At 39.5% G+C, this 24,911-nt stretch overlaps 1 protein-coding gene across 3 annotated transcripts in view; it reads left to right on the top strand.

The window, feature by feature from the left end:
• MAOB (monoamine oxidase B) overlaps nt 1-24,911 on the top strand; it is a 111,860-nt gene that overhangs the window by 75,420 nt on the left and 11,529 nt on the right. For all 3 annotated transcript variants that reach the window (XM_008542175.2, XM_070606380.1, XM_070606379.1), the window contains 7 exons: nt 8,469-8,573; nt 9,272-9,363; nt 14,422-14,563; nt 15,832-15,981; nt 17,011-17,170; nt 22,666-22,762; nt 23,808-23,861. In XM_008542175.2, coding sequence (XP_008540397.1) covers nt 8,469-8,573; nt 9,272-9,363; nt 14,422-14,563; nt 15,832-15,981; nt 17,011-17,170; nt 22,666-22,762; nt 23,808-23,861 — 800 coding nt within the window. The remainder of the gene's footprint in view (nt 1-8,468; nt 8,574-9,271; nt 9,364-14,421; nt 14,564-15,831; nt 15,982-17,010; nt 17,171-22,665; nt 22,763-23,807; nt 23,862-24,911) is intronic.

Below are 24,911 nucleotides of genomic sequence, written 5' to 3'. Positions count from 1 at the left end.
CCAGTTTTCAGCAAGCCTGCTTTAAAATGTCAAACATAAATCTTCATGCCAGGAATTCTGACTCTGGGAATTTATCCAAAGAAGATTAATCAAAAATGAGAACATAGATTTATGGGTAAGAAGTGGTTGTATAAATGACAGGGCATTCATCAAAATTACAGAACTGTCAGCAACATCCATTTCGTGAGTACATCCTTTTTGCTATGTATAATCTCAGTTAACTCCTTCAACACCCCTGTGAGATGGGTACTATTATTCCATATCTAAAGACAAGGGAACACAAATGTTGAGCAACTTGCCTGTAGTCACACAACTATCAAGTTTCAGAATCTGTTTGAATCAGTCCTATTGGCTTCTTAAAAGCCAACCTGTATCCCTTCTCCTGTGGTTCTATTCCAGCCCTTCTCAAACTTTTACGTTCTTAAAAATTATTGAGAACCTCAAGCAGCTTTTGCTCAAGTGACTCTATCTATATTTACCATATTAGGAATGGAAACTGAGAATTTTTACAATATCTATTAATTCACCTAAAATAACAATAATAACTCTATCACAAGTTAACATTTTTATGAAAAAAATAGTTTCTAAAACCAAAAAAAAAAAGAATGAGGGGCATTGATTTACACTTTTGCACCTCTCTCTCACATCTAGCTTGCTAGAAGACAGCTGGATTCTCATGTCTGCATTGGCATTCAATCCTTTGCAATCTGTTGTCTGGGTTGAAGTATGTGAAGGAAATCTTTCCTCGTGTGTGGTTGGAAAAGGGAGACCCTCAACAGACTCCCTGAATGTGTTCTAGGGACCCTGAGGGGTCCTTGGACCACAGTTTGAGAACTGCTGGTCTCTGCATATTATGAAATATTATGTAATAAGCAAGAAAAGTATGTTTAACGAGTCAATGAATGACGTGGGAAATGTTTAGGATACAACATTGACTGAAAACTAGCAGGACAAGAGTTGTATGTACAACAGGACCTCAACTGTAAAATGTATAAAATAATGAAAAGATGAAAGAAACATGCTGAAATGTTGATAGCCATGATAGATTTCAGCTTGGTGGGACTTTGAATGCTTACTGTTTCTTTATAGTTTTCTTTGTCATCTAAAATTTGTATGTGGATAAAACATACACACACATATGTATATGTGTATACGTGTGATGTGTCACACATCATCTATATATAAAACATTTACATCACAGGAGCTTCGCCTTCTCCCCACTAGTGGGGAGGTATGCCTTTCAGCCCTATCTTACCTCTCCACACTTGCTCACCCTCCCTGAAATGACCCCTAAAGAGCTTGGGGCTGCTTTGGACTCCTCTGTACCATCTGTTTGCCTGTAGGTTCCCTCCACTGTTTCTTCCAGAGAGCCCATAGGATAATATACCTTGCTCCCAGATCCCAGAATCCCTACAGTGGTGTCCCTTCCTCATGGCACTTGCTACAGATGCTTACTTAATTTGTATCACAGGAATTTTGATATTAGTCACCAGTATATATTTATTGACTAATGGATGGTTCTAGATGATTTTCAAGATATTCCTCATCCTCCTCCTCTCTGTCTCCCTCTCACACACACACACACTTGTGACCTTCACAGCTTCTGTAAATAAAATTGAATTTCCAGTAGTTTCCACTTATGGGCTGTGAGATCCCAAACTACTCATTTAAACTTATCTGAACTTTCTTTTCTTTACCTATAAAAGGAAGAAATAACTTGCTGGGTCTACCTCACAGAGCTGTGTCGTGAGGATAAATCAAAAATGCTGTCTGTAATTAGACTTTGTAACTCGAGAGCTCCTTTAGCTGGGGGCTTACTCCGATGTCTTCTCATGATCTCTTCAGAAAGACAGCCTACCTGGATGATGTTCTCAAGTGAAATAGTCACTGCAGTGGCCAAATCTGAGGCAGAAAACTCTTGCAGTGCCTTTGGTCATATAAAATAAATTTAGACATTTCCTCCCTCCCCTACCTATTCCCTGAAGCTTGAAGATTTGAGATTTTTATGGGTCTAATAATAGCTCGTTCCTGGGTTTATCAGAATCTTTCCCTAATCTTGTAGAAGAATAATGGCTTTTGTAAATTTAGCTAAGCTGTTACCTACATGGAGGTAACACACTGAGGGCTATTAGTAAATGAGTACATAAAAGGGTAAAGTGTTTTCTTCTTCATCATCATGGTGCCCTTTACATAGTGTTTGGTTTCCGTTTACTCACACAAAGCTCTTTTTGGTGGTCACTTCTCGCTCTGGTTTTGGTTTTGGAGACACCTCCTTTCGAAGAGCATTCCTGAATCAGGAGGGCTTTAGCAGCTGCTCTCTGACACTATTGCATTGCTGAGATGATTGCTGCTTGTACGGTCCCCACTGTGTTTGGGACCCCATTGAATGAGAATCCCTATCCTTCAGCTGGGGTGACATTTCAACTGGGCTACTGAGCTGCGATCTGTCAAACGGAGTCTTGGAAGGAGGACCCCCCTCCACACCCATCACATCCTTTCCATATGACACATACTGAGCAAAGACCGCAAAAACCTTATCTTTGGGAAACAAGGGAGGGGTGGTGGAGAGGTGCCCGTCTCAAATGTGTCCGCGAGGGGAAGGTTAACTTGGAAGGAGGTAGACATTACTGTTGTTGGGTGGGGCTCCCTATGCAGGTCATGGTTTGCCAGGTAACGCTGTCTTCACTCAAAAGCTGTTCTTCACCTTTTCCCAGGCCAAACTGCATGAGTCAGACTGGAGTTCTCAGTTTCTGAGGCAATTGTCTTTATGTTGCCAGGAGCTGCCGTGGCTATTGGTGCAGACCCTGGCAGTGATAGGGCAGAGACCAATTAACCAAATCTGCTGGGCTCCATACTCTTCTTCAAGTTATCTGCTGGTGATTTCTGGAAGAGCCAAAGTGTTTGTGAAAACAAACCCTGAATAACTAAATTGTTTGTTGAGTTTTTAACTAATTTCTTCTCTTCCATCTCAGTCTTAAGGGTTTTTTCAAAGGAAAATGTGCTGTTCTTCCCATTTAAGGGGTGGCTATTCAACCTGATTGTAGTTTTATCTCTTTCTGATCCCCTTTCCCTGTGGGCACAATGCCACATTGAGGAGTCCAGGGACATGTCTACATATGCCAGTCTTGGATACACTCTGCTGTTGGTAGGTAGCCTGACTTGGTTCTTCACTATTATAGTTCCATCCTTCATCCTCTTTGTATAAGTGCATCTGGGTGTGTGATGGGAAGGGGAGCAGGGGTTGGCACTACTCTGCTGGTGGGGATCTGCAGAGGCAGGAGTCGGTCTGGGCTCAATGAGAGACTTAAAAACAAGGAAGTTAATAATAGCATAGGAAACCTACCATAGACTGAATGTTTATGTCTCCCCAAAATTCATGTGTTGAAATCCTAACCCTCAGTGTGATGGTATTACGAGGTGGGGCTTTGGGGAGGTGATTATGTCATAACAGCAGAGCCCTAATGAATGAGATCAGTGCCCTTATAAAGGAGACTCCAGAGAGCTTCCTTGTCTCTTCTTCCATGTGAGGACACAGCAAGAAGATGGAGACTCCAGAGAGCTTCCTTGTCTCTTCTTCCATGTGAGGACACAGCAAGAAGATGGCCGTCTGTGAACCAGGAAGCAGACACTCACCAGACACCAAATCTGTTGGCCCCTTGATCTTGGACTTCCCAGCTTCCAGAACTGTGCGAAATAAATGTCTGTTGTTTATAAGCCACCTAGTGTATGGTATTTTGTAATAGCAGCCCAAATGGACTAAGATAAAACCTAAGTACAAAAGATCATTTTAGAAATCAGGACATTGTGTGTCAAATAAATAACAAGTTCAAGGTCAAACAACTGAGATGATAGCAAACAATTATTGTGAACTTTCTATGTGCCAGCAATCTATGCCAACAGGTCCTAGGCGTGCAAAGATTATAATCACAACAGTAGCAGCTGAAGTAACAATAACAACAACATTTACTGAGAACTTACAACATGGCAGCCACTGTTCAAATTGACTTACATAGATCAACTCACTTCATCTTCCCAGTGCATCTATTTGGTAGGTATTGTCATTCCATCTTACGCATGAGTAAACTAAGGCACAGAGGAGTTAAGCAACTTAACACAGCTAGTGAGAGGCAGAGCCATGACTTGACCCAGATAGGCAGGCTCTAGAGCCCATGCTCTTGCATCTTAGAGCCCAAGAGGTAACACAGAATTGTAAATGCATGGAACTGGTGCAGTGGAGTTAGTGGCAGGTGGAAGTTGAATGGAGAGCTTTAGAACACTGAGAAGGCCACCCAACCAAGCTGTTTATGGTAATCTGGGCATACTTCCTGGAGGAAGATGATGAGGCCAAGAGATATTGAGTTACAAAGGCCCAGGGAGATTAAGAAACTCACTTTCTCTGTGTTAGTCAGCTTGGGAGAGGCAGAGATGGAATCAGGATACACATGTCTTTTGTGGAGAATAATCCCATGGATTAATCCACAGGTTTCTACGGAGTACTATGTGCTGAACTCTGATAGAGGCATAAGTAGGGGTTTTAAAAATCAGCATGCAAATTGTATCTTGTGGCATGTAAATTATATCTCAATAAAGGTTTTTTTTTTTTTTCTAAAAAAAAGCTAGAATACTCCTAGCAGCCGGAAGTTGCTTCTAAATACCATTCTTTTGATAAAAGGAGTGAAGACTCCCTGGAGAAATGGCAGATCCTGTGGCTGGGGCAGTGACAATAGATGAGCCTGGTTTCTAGTGCCAGAAATGAAGAAAGCGCTCAAGAAACAAAAGGATGGGAGCATGCCCAAAGGACACAGAAGCCAACCTGAAGGAGCTCCCAATGGCCACAGGTGGAACAATTTAAGCAGCAAAATAAATAATTAGTATTGGATTATGACACAAAGTATAAAGTATATATATATGACTCTATACTGATATAGATAAACAACTGAATAAGTAACGGGGGGGGAAAAGGCAAATCTTCCTTAGAGAAGAAGTTAAAAGTTTTATGTAGATACTCTCCTTCCAGGAAGTAGAGTTTAATTCCTCCCATCTACTCTTGAAGGTGGACTGAATTTAGTGGCTCTCTTCCAAAGAACAGAGCATGGAAAGAGAAAGATAGTAACTTTCCAGTGTAGAAAGCTGGCAGATACCACCTTAACCAAGAGATCAAGGTTAACATCACCAACGATAAGTTATGTGGCTATCACATGCCCTCTGAGGTGATGTGATGAAAACGGCACTTCACCTCTGTTGTATTCCTCCCCAAAACTCACAACCCCCATCTAAAAAAAAAAATCCAGACAGATCCAAATTGAGAGACATTCTACAAAATACCTGACCAATATTGTTCAAAACTGTCACGGTCATGAAAAACAAGGAAAGACTGAGCAACTGTCACAGATCAGAGGAGACCAAGGAGACTTGATGACTAGATGTAATGTGGTATCCTGCATGGGATCCTGGAACAGAAAAAGTACATTAGTCGACATAATGCCCGAAGTTTTGTAGATAGTGATGTACCAGTCTCCTGGTTTTGATAAATGTACCACGATAATGTATGATGCTGACATTAGGGAAAATTAGTTGAGAGGTATATGGACATTTTCTGTACTATATCTGCAAACTTATCTGTCAATCTATTATTCTAAAATCAAAACTGTATTTAAAGCATAAAAGTCCATAAGCACTGGTCAGGACATGGAACAAGTAGGACTCTCATACATTGCTGGTGATAATGTGAAGTGGTACAACCTCTTTGGGAAAATGTTTAACTTAAAAAGTTAAACATACACCCACCATACAGCTCTGCTATTTCACTCCTAGTCATTTACCCAAGAGAAAGAAAAATATCTGTACACAAAAAGACTTGCCCAGGAGCATTCATAGCAGCTTTATTCACAGTAGATCGAAAATGGAAATAGTCATCAACAGGGGAATGGATAAAAAAACCATGGTACATCCATATGATGGACTACTACTCAGCAATAAAAAGGAATGAACTCTAACAGGGACGAACCTCAAGAACATCATGCTGAGAAAAATAAGCCAGATAAAAGTGCACATACTGTATGATTCCATTTTTTAAAAAAATTCTAGAACAGGCAAAACCAATCTATAGTGACAGAAAACTGATCAGTGGTTGTCTGGGGCTAGAAAGGGGGCAGGGCCAACAGGCACATGAAAAGGTACTCAACATCACTAATCATCAGGGAATTGCAAATCAAAACCACAATGAGATGTCACCTCACACCTGTTAGAATGGCTATGATCAGAAAGACAAGAAATAACAAGTGTTAACAAGGATGAGGAAAAAAGGGAACCCTTCTGCACTGTTGGGGGAATGTAAATTGGTGTAGCCATCGTAGAAAATAGTATGGAGGTTCCTCAAAAAATTAAAAATAGAACTATGATATGATCCCACCTCTGGGTATACATCCAAAAGAAATGAAAACACTAATTTGAAAAGATATCTGCACCCTCATGTTCATTGCAGCATTATTTACAATAACCAAGACATGGAAACAACCTAAGTGTCTATCAATGGATGAATGGATAAAGAAGATGTGGTATATATATATACAATGGAATATTATTCAGCCATGAGAAAGGAAATTCTGCCATTTGCGACAACATGGATGGACCTTCAGGGCATTATTCTAAGTGAAATAAATCAGAGAAAGACAAATACCGTATGATCTCACTTATATGTGGAACCTAAAAACAAACAAAGCAAACTCCAAAATGTACAAACTTCCAGTTATAAGATAAGAAGTACTGGGGATGTAATGTACAACATGATCATTATAGATAACACTGCTGTATGGTATATTTGAAAGTTGCTAAGAGAGTAAATCTAAAGGTTCTCATCACATGGAAAAAACCATTAAAACTCTTTTTTGTATCATATGAGATCATGGATGTTAACTAAATTTATTGTGGTAATCATTTTACAATATATATCAGTCAAGTCATTATGCTATATACCTTAAACTTATACAATGCTCTGGGTCAATTATATCTCCATAAAACTGAAAAAAAAAATAAGAGATGTAAAAACAACCTGGAAGTAACACTTGTGTGAGCACAAATTAAAGTTACTATTTCATTTTGTATAACCACCAAAAAAAAAGAAAGTAGGGGCAGGGATTGACTGAGAAAGGGGCAAGAGAGAATTTTCTAGGGTGATGGGAATGTTTTATATCTTGGTTGTGGTGGTGGTTACATGGGTGCATACATGTGCCAAAATTCCCTGAATCATACATTTAAGAATGGTTACATTATATGTAAATTACACCTTAATAAAGTTAACTAAGAAGTGTGATGGTTAATTTTATGTGTCAACTTGGCTAGGCTACAATACCCAGATATTTGGTGGAAGGCTATTCTAGATGTTTCTGTGAAGGTATTTTTTAGATGAGATTAACACTTAAATCAATAGAGTTTGAGTAAAACAGGTTACCTACATAGTGTGGGTGGACCTCATCCAATCAGCTGAAGGCTTTAATAGAAAAAGACAGGTCTCCCAAGGAAGAGGGAATTCTGTCAGCAGACCACCTCCTTTGAACTTGCACTGCAACTTTTCTCTGGCTCTTCAGCCTGCCAGTCTACCCTGCAGATTTTGGACTCACCAAGCCTCCATGATTGTGTGACCCAATTCCTTAAAATAAATCTCCCTCCCCGACCACCGCTCCATGTACGTATATGTATGTATAGAGAGAGTGAGAGTGGGAGAGACACCCAAAGTGGTTTTTGTGCATGTCCCTTAACTGCCGTCAACTAGTCAAGCCTCCCAGAGATGACTTAGAGGCTGCTTATTATTAATCCTTGGAGAGGTGTGTTCCCTTTATCTCTGTGTCAAGGTGTCCCTGCCCTACCAGGAGAACCAGGTAGTATAAACATGTCCTGAGGAGAGGTATGAAGTTGTCTCTTCTTTCTGCTTTGACCTTATTGATCTCTGGGAACTCCTGTGTTGACCTAGCACATCGGATTTCTTGGGCGAGCTTTCTGGGCCCAGTTTTGTGGCTTTTTCTACAGATGGTTGCATTCTTACAATTGGTGTTTCATCCCCTTCTAACTTGTATAATGTTTATAGTCGTAATTTTCTGACCCTTCAGGCACACAGGGTCTCCTGACTCTGAGATATTTGCAAGTACCTTGACAAATGAGATTACTTTAGGTAACCCCACTTCTGTACTGGTGTTTAAATTTTACATGGTAAGGGCCCCAATTTCAGACAGAAACCTTTTTATTGTGTTTGTTGTGGCAGCCAACTTATTTAAGTAACAGAGACTGATGTTGGAAATCTCTATACTAAAAAGTTAAGTAGGGTTCTGAGGACACAAGGAACTAAAATACTTGAGTATATATCACGTATTGATAACTAACGTGATTTTGCTTGCAGACATTTACCTACTTGGCAGATTTGACTACTTTTACATTGTAAATGTTTCCTTTTAAAAATATTTTGTGTCTCACAGGCCAAATCATACCCCTTCAGGGGCCCATTCCCACCTGCGTGGAATCCAATTGCCTACCTAGATCATAACAACCTTTGGAGGACAATGGATGACATGGGACGAGAGGTAAAGCTTCCTAAAGCTTCTTTCACTACATTTGTGTTTTTCATAATAAGTTTAGTCCTTCAAAGAAAGAGGGGGCAACTTATCACCAATGCCTAGTACATTGTCTAACACATAGTAACTCTCAGTAAAGATTTGTGAAATGAGTGAAGAAACTTGTTTCTAACCTTTAAAAGAATGAGATGTTCACCAGACTGCTATTTGTATACCACTGATGAAGGGGAGAAGATCATACATCACTCGGCCTTCCTGGGATGATGTTTCTAATTTAGAAAATCCTCAGGACATAGCAAAATAAGAGTTCTGGGTGTTTGAGTCGCTGCCATGCTTAAACCTGCAGCCCACGAGTAAACACGCAGAGAGCTTGACCTGAAACTCCAATTTAGATGTGATTTGGTGCAGATGTCTGAATGTTCTCTCAATTAGAAACTTAATAATCAATATTTGGAAACAGCCCAAATACAACATAGCCTCCATTTATTGTGCAGGAAGTGTCATCATAAATGTGGATTGAGTGTTATAGATCTATAATAGGAAAGCTACACAGACAACATTGGCTGTGCAGTAAAAGTCACTATTGGGGGAATTTGGAAAACTTGCATTTTCCTTCTTTAAGTTACAGTGTCTAATACTGTTGAAATAGTTATTTAAAATGGAAAATTAGATTTGTTTTCCCCCTCTGAATCCTCATCTGAATGTAGATTCCCAGTGATGCCCCATGGAAAGCACCCCTTGCAGAGGAGTGGGACTACATGACGATGAAGGAGCTGCTGGACAAGATCTGCTGGACTGAGTAAGACTCACCATTAGGCACAGACATTTATTGTGATCGTCTTTCAGGTTTGCTTGGCAATGCCATTCAATAGGTATGGGGCTAGTAGCTGCTTTGTGTCTAAAACCATGCCATTTGGCCAGGTGGAATGTTGAAAACTATTGGAACTGGGTCCTGCTTTAAAAATGTCTGTGCATTAAACCCACTTCTTTGGAATAGTTTTGCATCACAGAGGTGGTATTACCCCAAAAAGTCCTCAAAACAGACCAGAATGTGCTGCCTCCTTTACTTAGAGTAGTTTAAAGACCACCAGCCTAGAGATCTCGTTTATAGGGTTGTCGATATAGGAATACTTTTGTACTCTTACTGGTGGTCAAGTGTAGAGATGGTGAGTTAGCAAATGCATTTGAGACATCTTATGGGATGGGTACAACTCTTCAAGAATTTGAAGAGGAACTTCTAGAGAAGTTGTCTGGATAATTCACAACTGTAGAGGAAACATGTATGACTGGACTGACTGCTCCTCTTTAATGAAAAAAACATGTAGCATTCAAAGCAAGTATTCATGAATCAAGCGTTAAATTCTGGCTGACAGAGCTGGGAACTATGTATAAATTGTGGAGGCTATATAGACAGACAACATGGAGAGGCCACACTGCTCTTGGACAGCAGGGAAAAAGGAAAGGATTGCAAAGGTTCTAGTCCAAGCACATGGTGAATTTGTGGTAAATAAAGTAAGAGAAAGGGAAGCCAAGTTCAAGGAAACTGTCCTCTCATGCAAAACAGCATTAGTTGGAAATACGTTTGGCTCTGGGGTTGATGTCTTCATTCTTTCATTCTCTAGGTATTGGGGAGGGAAGCTGGAGCACTGACAACTAAAAGTAAAAATGAGTTTTTAGGGATATCTGAATCTAAGATATGGAAATAATCAAAAGACATAAAATTTACTTCTTTTTTTTGGTGACGAAGATTGGCCCTGAGCGACCATCTGTTGCCAATCTTCCTTTTTTTGCTTGAGGAAGATTACCCCTGAGCTAACGTCTGTGCCAATCTTCCTCTATTTTGTATGTGGGACGCCACCACAGCATGGCTTGATAAGCAGTGTGTAGGTCTGTGCCTGGGATCCGAACCTGCAAACCCCAGGCCGCCGAAGCAAAATGTGGGAACTTAATCACTATGCCACTGTGCCAACCCCAAAATTTACTTACTTCTTGATATTTAAATTCAACTTAGAATTTAGCTTAAAGAAGGAGAAAGAAAAGAAGAGAGGGAGAAAGGCATACAGAGAGGGAGAGAGGGAGAAAGATTCTTATTTTTAAAAGCATTATTTTTAAAAGAAAAATCGAAATGTCCAATAATAGAAGATTGGTTAAATTAATTATGGGACATCTGAAGAATGGAATACTCTATAGTCTTTTAAAATCATGTTGTAGAAGAATATTTAATGGCTTGAAAAATATCATAATATTAAACACATAGAAAAGCATGTTCGATGAGCATACTCATAGAGTATGCATAGTGTGATATGTGATCTCATTTCTAAAAAGGAAACTGTATATGCACCGCAAAAGAAATAGACATCCAACAAAATGTTTTTTAACACTTAATATTACAATGCAAACATATCATTAAAAATGCTTCATCAAACACCATATTTCATGGTGGGAGAATGTTCCATGGGAAGTGAATACCATAATTTATTTATCTGTTAGCATCCTGTTGGACATTTGGGTTACTTCCAGTTTTTCATAATTATTACATAATACTTTGTGATAAACATTTTTGTGTTTCTCCTATGTCTTTAACCTTTGAAAGCAACCAATTATGGAATAGTAAAATCCTGTTATTACCATGAAATCAATGCCTATTATATCCTTTTAAACACCTATCTATTGCTATTTACCACTTTTTTTGAGAATGTAGTTTGCAATGTAACTTATTTTGATTGTAATAAAATCTCAGTGTTTACTTTTAAATTTGTTACATTAAATTTTCAAAATACAGTGAGTATTTAATCATCTGGATTTGTTTTATAATTTCTGTTATGAAAAACTTTTAATAAATTCAGTTAGGTCTTTTCTCCCCAGAGAGCTTTGAAGCTCCTTGAAGATGGGACTAATTATATTCCTTTGGGATCATAGAGATCTGACTTTTTATATCATAGTCCTTGGCTTAGTCTCCCCTTAGTGAATATTCTAGATTATTGGCTGACAAAATAAAGCATTCTGAGATATTAGGAATATATGAATACAAGGTAATGGTCTAACTTTTCCCAAGCAAGATATACATGATATCATTTCCTAGCTTTAAAAGAAGTAAACCCCAGAATATCCAACCTGTTCAAACTAAGCACAATCATGCATTCAAAGACTAATGCTGATCATTCTTTTAGTTCTTCTCATTTATAAAGTGCTTTTCAGAAGCACAAATTAAATTTACAACATGGTCACAGCTATGTAAATACACTTTTTAAAACCTATAATTAGAAGAAAATGCACTAAAATGAGACTAGCGATTATCTTTTGGGGGACAGAAATATGGAAGATGCTCATTCTCTTACCTTTTTATTTTATGAATTTTTCCAAATTTTATAGAGCTTTTATATATTTTTCATGTAGAAAAATATAATAGCATTTATCTTTTAAAAATCAACAGGGGAAAGAACACGAAAATATTATTGCACTAGCTTCCTTGACCTTCCATCCCTCAGATATTGTTCTTCTCATTTCTTTTCTCACTAAAGCTCCCAGAGTAAATCAAATAAAGGATTACAAATGGCCTGGCCCTCCACAGAGAATTACTTTTAGATCTCCCTCCATTTCAAACCAGGATTATTTTTTCTCCACCAAATTGGCAACAATAATAACTAGAATTGCAGCAATATTTTTATGTTTCATTTTGGCTGTCTAGCTGGGCCAATGTTAAGTTTTAGTTACTTATTACTCCGTTTTACCTTATGCTGCCCTAATTCACCTATAAAATAAGGAACAAAAGAAACAGGACATCAGGAAATAGCAAAGGATGTTTTCACTTTGAAGTAATATTTTAAACCATTGTCTGGATATTTGCTTTAGATAGCTACTGCAAACTGCCTCTGCGAAGAAAGCACGAGTCAGCAATTTCCATCCCTTTGGTTATCAAGAGGAATCTTATAAAACGAAATCACTTCAACATATATATTACACTATTTGCAGGCTAAATGACGGGGACTGTCACAAAAGTGCTGTCAGGTTGTTATGGCTGCAAACATTGTTAGTAACTGAAATGTGTGTTAGATGTGATTCTACAAACTTTCAGAGTCAAGGTACACAAGAGTAGAGAGGTGCCCTTTGGTGAGTATTTGCACTTTCAAGATCGTCAGTTAATTATAAAGCATTTTGAGGTATTAAAGGCATGAGGTTAGAATCAGGTATGATCTGGTTTGAAGTTGTACCATTTACTGAGCTGTATACTACATATTACTAACCTCTCTAAGATCCAGTTTCTGGGCTTGTGAGCTGGGGAAAAACAATAACTATTTTATAGAGTTCTTATGACAATCCAATAAGACAATAGATTTAAAAACCATGAAGTGTGAAAGACTTCAATAAATGGAAGAGAGTATTATTTATTCCACCCATTGTCAGAACTACCAGGTGACAAATTCTGTCTCAGATATAACAAGATTAATAACATGCAAACTTTATGTCAAAGTGAAAAGGGGGATTTGTCCTTGTTAAAGATATCCCAGAGTACACATTATTACTGGTGAATTTTAGGGTGTGTTAGATTTAATTGAGTCGTTGGAATTGCATGAGATCATTCACTTTCTGGTGTGCCTCCAGATAGGAAATAACTTCTCACGATTTGCTTGCCAACCCCAAGCAAAAGTTAAGCTATCTGTGTTCTGTTAATTGCTTTCCCCCTCATCCATCCTTTGAGCTTGTCTTCTATTTGGTAGTAAAATAAGTGAATAGATAACTATGACTGTGTGGTACAGCAACTAGCATATCCTTTGTGGACTGTGGATAATTTAAAAATAATATTTAATTGATATTTCTCATCAACCATTCATTCAGTCAGTCATCCAACAAGTAATTATTAAGTGCTTACTATGTGCCAGTCACTATTTTATTAAAAGGGGACACTATAGTGAACAAGAAAGTCAAGATCCCTGTTCTCGTTGGTTGATATTCTAGTGTGCAATAGAGACAGCAATAAAAAATAATAATAATCAAGATAATATAAGAAAGTGAAAAGACTTATAAAGATATTATACTGTGGTAAAATGACAAGAATGTCAGGGTGCTGGGAATGTGGAAACTGGTGCACACTTTCATAGATGTTTAAGAGTTCACCTTTCTGAGGAGACATTAGAATAAGTAGAGAGGGCACAGGATGAGATAGAAAAGGTAGGCATGGGCTAGATCACTCAGGGCTTTGGAGGCCATGGTAAAAGATCTGGATCTTATTCTGGTTTTGATAGGATGCCACTGGAAGGTTTTAAGCAGGGGAAGGACGTGACTTGATTTACACTAGAGAAAGAGCACCATGGAGGGGAGGTGTGGTGAATAGATACTAGGTGAGGATGAGTAGAGGCAGAGAGGCTGATCTGGAGGAAATAATTGCAATGCTCCAGGCAAGAGATGATGCTAAATTGGTTGTGATGAAGGTGGAGTGATGTGGTGAGAGACAACAGGAGTTCCTGGTGGGTTGGATGAGGAGAGAGTGATGGAAAGAGAGAAATTAAGGCTGATTTCTAGAGTGTTGGCCTTGGCAGTTGGGTGAACGGTGATGCCTTTTACTGAGATGGAGATCACTGGAAGAGTAGCAGGTGTGTGGGGAGAAATCATGACAGCACAGAATATGGAATACAAGCTGATTCTGAATAAGGTATTCTGGTTATGGGGACAATAAACCTCATATTCCCCAAATCTCTGATGTCATGTTTTATAATATTGGATTCTACTGACAGTTTTCTGTGACCTGCCAAATTGTGCTAAACTTAGCCAGGTAAATTTATTGCTTGAATAATTTCCAGAGAACGAAGAAGATGCTCTCCTGCATTTGCCAATTTTACTCTTGTTTCTTTCTGAGCAGATCTGCGAAGCAGCTTGCTACTCTCTTTGTGAATCTGTGTGTCACTGCAGAGACCCATGAGGTCTCTGCTCTCTGGTTCCTGTGGTATGTGAAGCAGTGTGGGGGCACAACCAGGATCATCTCGACAACCAATGGAGGGCAGGTACCCATCTATCCCCCGACCATTTCAACAGAAAGCCACCACTGCCTAAATGAAAGATTGGCATCATCTTTCAAGCATGAACAGATGAAGCAGGAGGCAGGCTTGTGGCTTTTAGAGCTTTACCATGGCAGCTCAAGGTGGCTCGTGTAAGTGACAGTCTCTTGTTAGGTACCCAGTGTGAGAACTCAGCAGCCAATGTAATTTTAAGATTAGGCTTGTCTCTTTTTATGTACTTTTTGCAGTATTCCACTTGGATATACATCCAATTATTATTTGGTAAGATCGTAGGAGACCATCTGACAAACATAACTTGAGCACTTCTTGGAAAGCTCAACAAGGAAAGTCAGAAATGCTTTTTCAATTTAAAACATACACACTACATAGAATAAATTTATTCATTCATTCATTGCCTATTTCCTGAGCATTGTATAAGGCATTGTGCTAGGCACAGTAGGAAGTGGATTAGAGTTCTTACATCATCTGCTTGGTAGTCATTTTCCTTTTCTTCCCTTCCTCTTCCTCTCTGCTTCTCCTCCTCATTCTCCTCCTTCTTCCCCTCCTCCTCCCTTTCTTCCTCTTCTTCTTCTCCTTTTCCTTCTTCTTCCTAGGCCTATTTGAAATAGTGTTTTAAAAAATTAACTGAACTGAAAATTAAGGAGGAGGCAGTCAGATTGACTGTGTGCACAACCATGCAGAACATTTGGAAGTTTTAGCAGGGCTCAGGACAGGTGGGTGCAATGAGGTGAAATGACCTCGGTGGCCACGGAAGCAGCAGGCACCTGACCCAGGATGAGGTGGGCAGCCTGCAACAGGGGGTAGGCTGACTTGGGGGTGGGTGGGCCAGGGAGGTTCTGAGCCTGAGTGACAAGGAAGAGGAAAACAGGCTCCAATATGCTCAGGCAAGCAGTGGCCCAGCGGTAGGTAGGGCTCCATCAGACCCAGCAACCCAACAAAACGATGCAGATAGGGCATGGAGCAGGGGTAGTGGCCACGCAGGTGGGACAAGGGGGTAAGGCTGAGGATGTCCAGCTGAGGTTGGAGCCTGGGAATCCGTAAGAGCATAGCTTGGAAGGGGACTGTTAGAAAACCTGCAATTTTGTCAAAAGCCAGCAATCACTAGTTAGAAAACGATGAAAGACACTATTCACAACAGCAAAATGAGATTTTATACATCTCATGTAAAGATATGCAAAGAAAACTTGCAACTTAATGGTTTATTCCCATTCTTATATTTCATGCCCACCTCTTGAGTCCTTTTTTCTTTCTAGGAGAGGAAATTTCTAGGTGGTTCTGGTCAAGTGAGCGAGCGGATAATGGACCTCCTCGGGGACCGGGTGAAGCTGGAGAGGCCTGTGACCCACATTGACCAGACAGGAGAACATGTCCTTGTGGAGACCCTGAACCATGAAGTGTATGAGGTGACCAAGAGCCTTAAACTAAGGGGCCCATGCCTGCCTTTTCTATCTCATCCTGTGCCCTCTCTACTTATTCTAATGTCTCCTCAGAAAGGTGAACTCTTAAATAACCAAAGCTTAAGTAAAAGCCAAGAAGGTGCCAGACTTCACAATCTCTTTGTCAAAATGGAAAAGCTACCTCTATCTGAAAGAATGGAAAAGAGAACAAGAATATTTGGGGTTGGGGAGGATTTATAAAGATACACATTATCAACCCTCTGTATTGGGCTCCTACATAATTAGAAAACCAAAGAAAATATTGATTTGATAAATATCAAGTGCCTCCTATGATTTGGGAGTGTAGCAGTGAACGAGACAGATAAAATTATCTGCCCTCATGTGGCTTACATTCTAGTGAAGGAGAAAGGCCACGATCAAATATAGAGTTGAAATATAAAGTATGCTAGATAGTGATAAGTGCTGTGGAAAAAATCAAGCAGGGAAGGGAGAGAGGGTGTGTCAGAAGGTGGGGTGGGAGGATTGGTCATGCAATTTTAAATAAGGTCGTCAGGGAAAGCCTCACTTGAAAAGGTAATATTTAAGCACAGAACCAAAAGAGATGAGGGATTGAGCCATGTGGCTCTCTTGGGTAAGAGTGTTACAGGTAGACGGAACAGCCAGTGCAAAGGCCCTGAGGTAGGAGCAAGCCTGGCATGATGAAGCAACAGCAAGGTGGACAAAATGGCAGAAGTAAGAGGGGTGAGGGGAAGAGTAACAGGAGATGAGATCAGAGATGTAACAAGGGTCCGTTTCATGTATAGCCTTGGAGATGACTGTGAGGAATTTGGCTTTGACTCTAAGTGTGATGGGAAGGCATTGGAGGTTTTGAACTAGGGAACAATAAGGGCTTATTTTGGTTTTAACAAGATCCTTCCAGCTTCTCTGTTAAGAAGAGACTAAAGGCTGGGACAAGGATAAAATGAGGGAGAAACATTAGGAAAAAAAGCAAAAACAACCCACCAACAATGTTTAACCATGTTGTTTTTCTTCCAGGCTAAGTATGTGATTAGCGCTGTTCCTCCTATTCTGGGCATGAAGATTCATTTCAAACCCCCTCTCCCAATGATGAGAAACCAGCTGATCACTCGTGTGCCTTTGGGTTCGGTAATCAAGTGCATGGTTTATTATAAAGAGCCCTTCTGGAGGAAAAAAGGTGAGTACTTTCCTTAAATGAAGACCTTGGGGAGAAGGTCCAAGAACCTGGGTGCAAAGACGCACATTTGCATGTAACTATTTTTATTAGAATGCTGGACATAAAACATTAGACCAAGTTCTAAGTACAGTTCTGTCAAATAAAATATATTGGCGCAAACTCATGGAAACAACTTCCCTTGGAATATGATCAACTCTTTTTATAATTCAATATAAAGTTTAATCTTCCCACAAAAATAGATTATTAACATTTTCTAATACAGTTTTTTAAAGTATGAGTTTATAGAACCATTCACAAAGTGGGGATTCTGAAAATTTCCAATTTCTCCTTCATGTCGAGATTCTACTATTCTGAGTTAAATTCACTTATTCATTCCTATATATTCAACAAGTGTGCTACTGTACTGGGTAGAACATTGTGGGGATGCCCACTGAAGTGCTAGATTCTGCAATGCTGGAAATCTAGAGTTGCTGTGCCCAGTACGGCAGCTACTAGCCACGTGTGGGTATTGAACACTTGAAATGTAGCTGGTGAGACTGCCAAACCAAAATTTTCAGTTTTATTTCATTTTAATTGCTTGAAATTCAAATGTAAAAAATCACCTGCGGCTCACAGCTACTGTATTGGCCAGCACCATGCTGGAGTCTTATCACATTTACTCTCATCACATCCACTTTTCTTCCAAGAGGAGGCTACTTGAGTCGGTAGCTGGGACTGAGGGCAAAGGGAAGGATGGACTGAATGAGGAACTAAACCACAGGAAGAAGCTTGCGCTGGAGGCAAAGAGGGAGTTTCACGGTGTTACCTTCGGGGCGTTCTTCCTCTGCCTACCCTTTCTCAGCCATATCGCAGCCTCCTGATTCTCCACCTTTGCAGGAAATCCTATTTAGGACTATTATTGGATTGGTGCATCAGTTGAACAAGTAATCTATCTTTTGCAAAGGACGGTGCAGTGACGTATGGTGAAGAGCCTGCTGGGGCCAAGATGCTTCCTCTCATGACCCAGGTCACTCATTTTAGATAGCTGGCTTGTGGCAAGTAGATAGGGTTTAGGACCATGGAGTAAGGATTTTTCTCTTAAGGATTTTGAATGCCTTTATTTGTGGAGAGAATCTGTAACTTTCCATTCATGTCTGCAAACCTTTGTCTTAGGCCTGCTATGTCCTAGGCAAGTTCATGGTAGGTACTAGTATCAAAAAGAAAACCCAAGTTCTCTACCCTCAAGAAGAGGCTTGGCCTGACTAGGCCTTTGTTGGTAATGAGACTTGACTAACAGTTTAACAAATGATTGTAGACATGACAGCCTCACCAAAGCATGTTCAGTTTCTTTTGAGTTACTGTAGTAATGTGTTTCTTCAACTGACCACTGTTGAGCGCCGGTTGTATGACAGGTGCCATGATGGGCAATGGGAATTCAAAGGCATGTTTCCTTGCCCAGAAAATCCAGACTCGGGAGGAAGACAGTCATGTAAACTGATAATTGCATGACAACGTGTTGAGTTCAATGTTGGCATTACCTAGGCGATTATAGAAACACAGAGGAGGGCTCCAAAACTCACACCCAATATGATTCCTGTTAAATTGTTAAGTGATTGAATAACAATTTTTTTTTTATAATTTAGTGTTTCGATTACCTAGTTTATCTTTTTTTTTTTCCTGGGAAAAATTCGCCCTGAGCTAACATCTGTTGCCAATCTTCCTCTCTCTCTTTTTTTTTTTTTGACTCCCCAAAGCCCCACTACATAGTTGTATATTCTAGTTGTAAGTCCTTCTGGTTTTTCATGTGAGCCGCTGCCTCAGCATGGCTACTGACAGACGAGTGGTGTGGTTCCGCAACCAGGAACTGAACCTGGGCTGCAGAAGTGGAGCACACCAAACTTTAACCACTAGGCCATCAGGGCTGGCTCTCAGTAACACTTTTCTGAAGGATTCTATGAGGGAATGAAAGCTGAGGAAGTCCACTCTCACAACAGGGTCTTTGCATCAGACTATCAATGCCACTGCTGAAGACACTGCAATTAACAAGTAACACAAAAGCTCAGGGAATATGAGCTAATGAGACAAAAGGGAGTGAACGTCACAGCTCCAAGCAGCCTACCACAATGACTAGCACATATGGGCACTCAGCAATCAATTGCTCAAGATTTTTGTTTGTTTCTTTGCTTTGTTTTGTTTTATAAGTGTGCTATGGTTTGCGTTATTAAAGAGAAGGGGACATTTTGCATTTTGATACAGGCCAGTTCTTGACTACTTGTACATTGATTATCCTGGGACGTGCTTCCCAGTCCCTTGGTGTGTAACATCTTTGTGGATTTGCAATGAGGAGACCTCTCTTCTCTGCTGACCTTCCACCAAGTCGTCCTGAGTCCAGCTGCCCTGACCATCAGTGCCCCACCCTCCTGGCATCCCTGCGGGAGCCATCACAACCACCTCAACACTTGCTCCCCTCCCCACTAATGTGGAGAGAGCACACTGTTACCAACACCTTGAATCCTTTCAGTCTTCCTTGCTTTTGCTCATCTTTACCATTTACACTTTCCCTTAAATCTAATTTGTATCAATTTATGTTTAAAATGACAGAAGCAATACCTGCTTTAAAAAATTACAGAAGTAAACTTGCTCACTATAAAACTTTCAGAAAATAAAAGTATATGAAAAATATTTCCCTCATATTGCTCCTCCCTTTAGGGAACCACTGTTGAAAATTTAAGTTCTTTTATCCTTAGAGATTTATTGTATGCAGAGGTAATACCTTAAATATATGTGTACATATATATTGCCATATATATACACTTTAAATATATATTAAAGAATATGTATAGCATTTATATGCAAATGTAATTTTAAATAAACATTATATATTTTCCCCAAACCATTATTTTTTAAAAACGTGATACATATTATGCTGAAATTTGCTTTTTCCTGTTAATAGTATGCCATAGGCATTTCTCCACATCATTGCATTTAAATCTATCTCATTTCAACAACTGAATAAACAGTATTTCACTGTAAGGCTCTATCCCAATGTGCCAAATAGGTCTGCAGGTGATAGGCGTTTTGATTGTTTCTGAGTTTTTGCTATTACACACCATGCTGCAATAAACAGCTTCCTTCATATAGCTCTGCAGATTTGTGACAGAGCATTTCTTTTTGATAAGTTTGTAAAAGTGGAATTTTGAAGTCAATTGACTTGGGTAGACCAAGCTAATAATATTTGTAACTTTTTGCCAATCAGTAGGGGAAAATATCCCATTTATCTATAATTTGTAAGTTTTATCATTAATAAGGCTTAGGGGTTATATTAAATCATTTTGTAAATTACCTATTCTTTGCTCTTTAATTTTTTTTCTTTATATGTTGTAAATATTTTCTTGTGGTGTGTCAGTTTTTTAAAATTTGCTTCTGATGGTTTCACCCTACTAAATTCTCATATATACATGGGGCTTTTCTGGACTAACAGTTCTATTCCAATGATCTTTGTCATTGAGCTTCAGATATTTTTTGTAGACCTATACATTAAAAAAATGTAAACATCAACTACCACTGTATATATTTATTCCTAAATTATGTATATGGACTTCTGAAAAATGTATTGTTATAATTATAAAATATATAAAAGTAGACTTTTTGAAAAGCTGAATTAAAAAACAAGAATTTTTAGTATCCTACTCTACTACCTAGATGTGTAATCTAGGTGGGCACACCCCACTTTGGAGAGCAGGTTTATATTATCTAGTCCTGTGACCACACTGTAGTATTTTAATCACTGTGGTTTTATAGTATGTTTGATATCTGGTCGGACATTCTCCCTTCGTTATCTTTCTGGTAATTTTGTCCTTGGTAAACTTCAGTTATTCTTCTAGATGAACGTGATCCTTTTCTCAGGACTCCACCCTCCACACCCCCACACTCAAAAGAATTCCTTCTTGTTTGTTGTTAGTTGGCTTCTGCTTTTGTCTTTGCTTCTCCTGTTAAAGGGCTTTGTTAAATGTTTAGATGTCCTTGAATGCCCCTTCCTTTTTAAGAGTGAGGGCAGAGAAAGCAAACTGGAAGTCCTGTGTGCATGAGTGCGGCTCCTGAGCTTTCTGCCTACAAAGAATAGAAATGCCACTGATGCCTCATGGTTTGTCCGGGCATGAACATGACTCCTCTCTCTGCCCCTTGTTCCTTCACTTTCGCCCAGTGCGCCTGCGTAGTGCAGAGGGCAGCTTTGTTGTGGGAAGGAAGTGTCCAAGGAGCCCACCCAGAAGCAGGGTCTCCACCCCGGCCAGCTGGCGTCTTCCGCTAACCCTCCATTCGGTCCAGCTGACCCCTACGTGATCAGTGTGCACTTGCTCTTTTCTCGTATCACACCCTGTCCTGTTTTTCTCCTCTCTTTCTTGTCTTCTTATAACAGGTGATTCCTTAGCTATTTCTCTTGTATTCTTAAATCTTCTTGAGTCTTGGACAGACCTTAAACATCTCTTCTTTCCGTATTTCAGTTTTTCTCAATGTTTTTCCTGCCCCGGCACACCTGAGGAACATGCAAATACCCCTCAATTCAGTGGCTGACTGTCACATTGAGTCTCATGGATGGGCAGTGGGGAGGGATGAGAAAGAGAGAGAGAGAAACAGGTGCAGGTAAAAAGGCCTACAGGTGTGTCTGCTCACACACAGGTTGGGGTGGTGCATACCCTCAAAGTTCTGTCTCTGTTCTTTCTCCTTCATTTTGAAACCCTCTTATTATATTTTCTATGCAACATTTGTTCCGGAGTCTTCCACCATAATTTTGTTCAAACAACCTCAATTTGCAAGTAAATGGTGGAGAGGGAAGAGTGGTACACTGTAGTAGGATATTATTATAACATTTCAAATTCTGCCCTGACATTTTCACCATTGCTCTGTCATAGTCTTTTGTTGAAATTGCATATATTTTGTTCAGGAGGGAAATGAGAGAAGTGCTTTTGTCCAGAATGAGCTGAAATTGTTTCCCAAGTTGTTCTGGAGGTCATGTTTGAAATGACGGTTTGGGACTCTGTGGATTTTAGCTATCCATGTCCTTTCTACTCTGTCTCCAGTTAACATAGACTAAGTGGCTCCTCGTAAAATGCGAACATTCAGTTCCTTTTATTTTACAGTAATATACTAGTCTATTACTGTACTATGTACTAATAATCTACTAATCTTTTACACATCTTTGGTTTTATCTGATTTCTTATGAAAGAGAAAATAGGGGACACAAGTATTAATGGCAGGAAAAACAAGATTGCGTTAATTGGTGGCCAGGATTAATTCATAATATCATATTCTTTATCCTTTGCAGAGAAGGCCTTCAGTTTGATTTTTTCACAAAATGTTGACTACTGAGCCTTCCTTTTGACATCATTTTGGTTTGCCTTCGTATCTTACATTCCGTCCTTGGGCTTCTTAAGTTGAAAAATTTGTGCTTCATTCTAACTGCTATTGGTAGTTTGATAGGGCGATGAATATCTTCTTTCATTTTGCTGTTCTCCAAGATTACTGTGGAACCATGATTATTGAAGGAGAGGAAGCTCCAATTGCCTACACATTGGATGATACCAAACCTGATGGCAGCTATGCTGCCATAATGGGGTAAGGCATGGTTGTTGTGGTGTGGATGCTATTCAGTGTTGACAAGATTACATACTATTAACAAATGTGCCCCAAACTTTGTTAAATAACTTTTTATCCAAAGGAATTATTCTCCAAATCTACCAGTAGAAAAGTTCTTTTTCCCTTTTTTAAAAATAATGTCTTCCAATGAATAAATATTTAGAAAGGAAGTAGAATACCAATAACGTTTTAAAATTTGTTATATTAATTTACTGCTTTATATTTAGTGCTGGGAGTAGATATATTTTGGTAAGCTATCTTTTGCGAAAGCATGATATCAAGAGCTCAGTTAGAGTGTTTTACTAAGAAGGCTTCTTGTGGACAGTGTGTGGGCATCACTGGTATTTTCATGGGATGCTGAGATTTTCTGAGTCCCACTCGGGAGAAGCCAAGGCCCTCCCAGTCCTCAGGTTGGCAAGGAAGACCAGTACAGATAGGGGATGTCTTGGGGGCCAGAACCTGGCCCAGAGGGGTGATTACGTGGAGCAGCAGAAATTGAAATTGGCCCTAGGATATGCGTAAGTTTATTTCAGAGAGAGCCAAGGGTCCTAACATGGAGATCACTTAAGTTCAAGGCAATTATAGGGCTAGAAATGGAGGCGGATTCTAGAAGGCTGGGCACTAGGGAGACACCATCATGTGATAGAATGAAAGAGCAAGGGCTGGATGAAATTGGAAAGGCTCAGACATGGCCTTAGATGAGCATTTGAGACCCAGGGCTCCTTCCTATTTCTCACTACCCATGTCGAGGGAGATGGGTCAGTCATAGTATTACCTTAGGGAGAAACTATGGCCAGTCATCTGTTTTTTGTCCCTTGAATCCCTAAAGCTAGAAGGTGCCTTTCAGTGTCAGAAATGTAATATATAAATAGTAAAACATTGAACATAAAATAAGCTAGTGTATAATTTGTTTCTTCTAGCTGACTTTTAGCTTCTACACTAGCCATATGTATAGCTAAAGAAATGAGGTCAAGATGAAAGCAGCCATTAATTTTCTGCCCTTTTCCTTGTTTCTATGTTTTAGATTTATCCTTTCCCACAAAGCCAGAAAACTGGCCCGTCTTACCAAAGAAGAAAGGTAAGAAAAAGCGTGCCTCTCCTTTCTTCCCTCCCTTTCTTCCTCTGCCCCGTTTTCCTTCCTCCCTACTCCTCCTCCCCCCCTTCCTTTCCTTTCCTTCCTTTCTGCCTTGTGCCTGCCTTTCAATTTTACTTAACTTGTTAACTTAAAGACTGTCTAATAATATGTGTATCCCCCAATGCTATGTGTGTGTTATGTTAATTATAAGGTCTTGTATAAAGGCACAGAGCTGATAACTTAAGTTAACGAGTATTCAGATTAATATTTATTGAGTTTATTGTATGTAAGATACCATGCAAGGAGCTATGGAAAACACAAAAATGGATATAGCCCAGGAGCTGACAATTTCCTTGGGGAGGAGATAACCAGGTAGACAAACGAGTGCATTTCAGGGCAGTCTGTAGTGCATCCTGCATGAATGATGCATAACAATTACAGATTACAGGTACGGAGGGACTAGCTTCTCTGGAGGTGGCAATTTCTTCCAGCAATTAGAATTCACCACTGCCAGTTATTTATTCTGACGCCACCACTGATAACATACTTACCCACTAAGAGCCCCTGAATTACATTATGGCTCATTCCTTCCTCTCCATTAGCATATTCCTTTGTGACTATTACCACCCTTGTGCTTGGCCAGTGCTATGGAGGTCTGATGGGGCCACTCACCTAAAAATGTCCCCACTAGAATATTAAGATCCATGAAGGTAGGAGGTTTTGTCTGGTTGGTTCACTGCTGGATTTGGAACGGTGCCTGGAACAAATCTTTTCCCAATTTGTCTTTCAATCATGTTTATGGCTTATTTGTTTCATACCATAATAAAATTTTAACTTTTTATGAAGTTAAATTTATCAATCTTTTAAATCATGGCTTCTGAATGATCCAGCATTCATAGAAAAGTCTTTCCTATTCCAAGATTATTTTTAAAATTTCCCATTATCTCATTACATTTATAGTTTCATTTATTATATGAAAATCTTTGATCTTTATGAACTATATTTTGGTGTAATAAGTCCTGTAGGAGTCCAACTTTATTTCTTTTATGGGTA

This window comes from Equus przewalskii, chromosome X (genome assembly GCF_037783145.1).
Source record: "Equus przewalskii isolate Varuska chromosome X, EquPr2, whole genome shotgun sequence".
Lineage (NCBI taxonomy): Eukaryota > Metazoa > Chordata > Mammalia > Perissodactyla > Equidae > Equus > Equus przewalskii.
The sequence above is the reverse complement of the archived record's forward strand: the minus strand, read 5'-3'. Positions and strand labels throughout refer to the sequence as shown.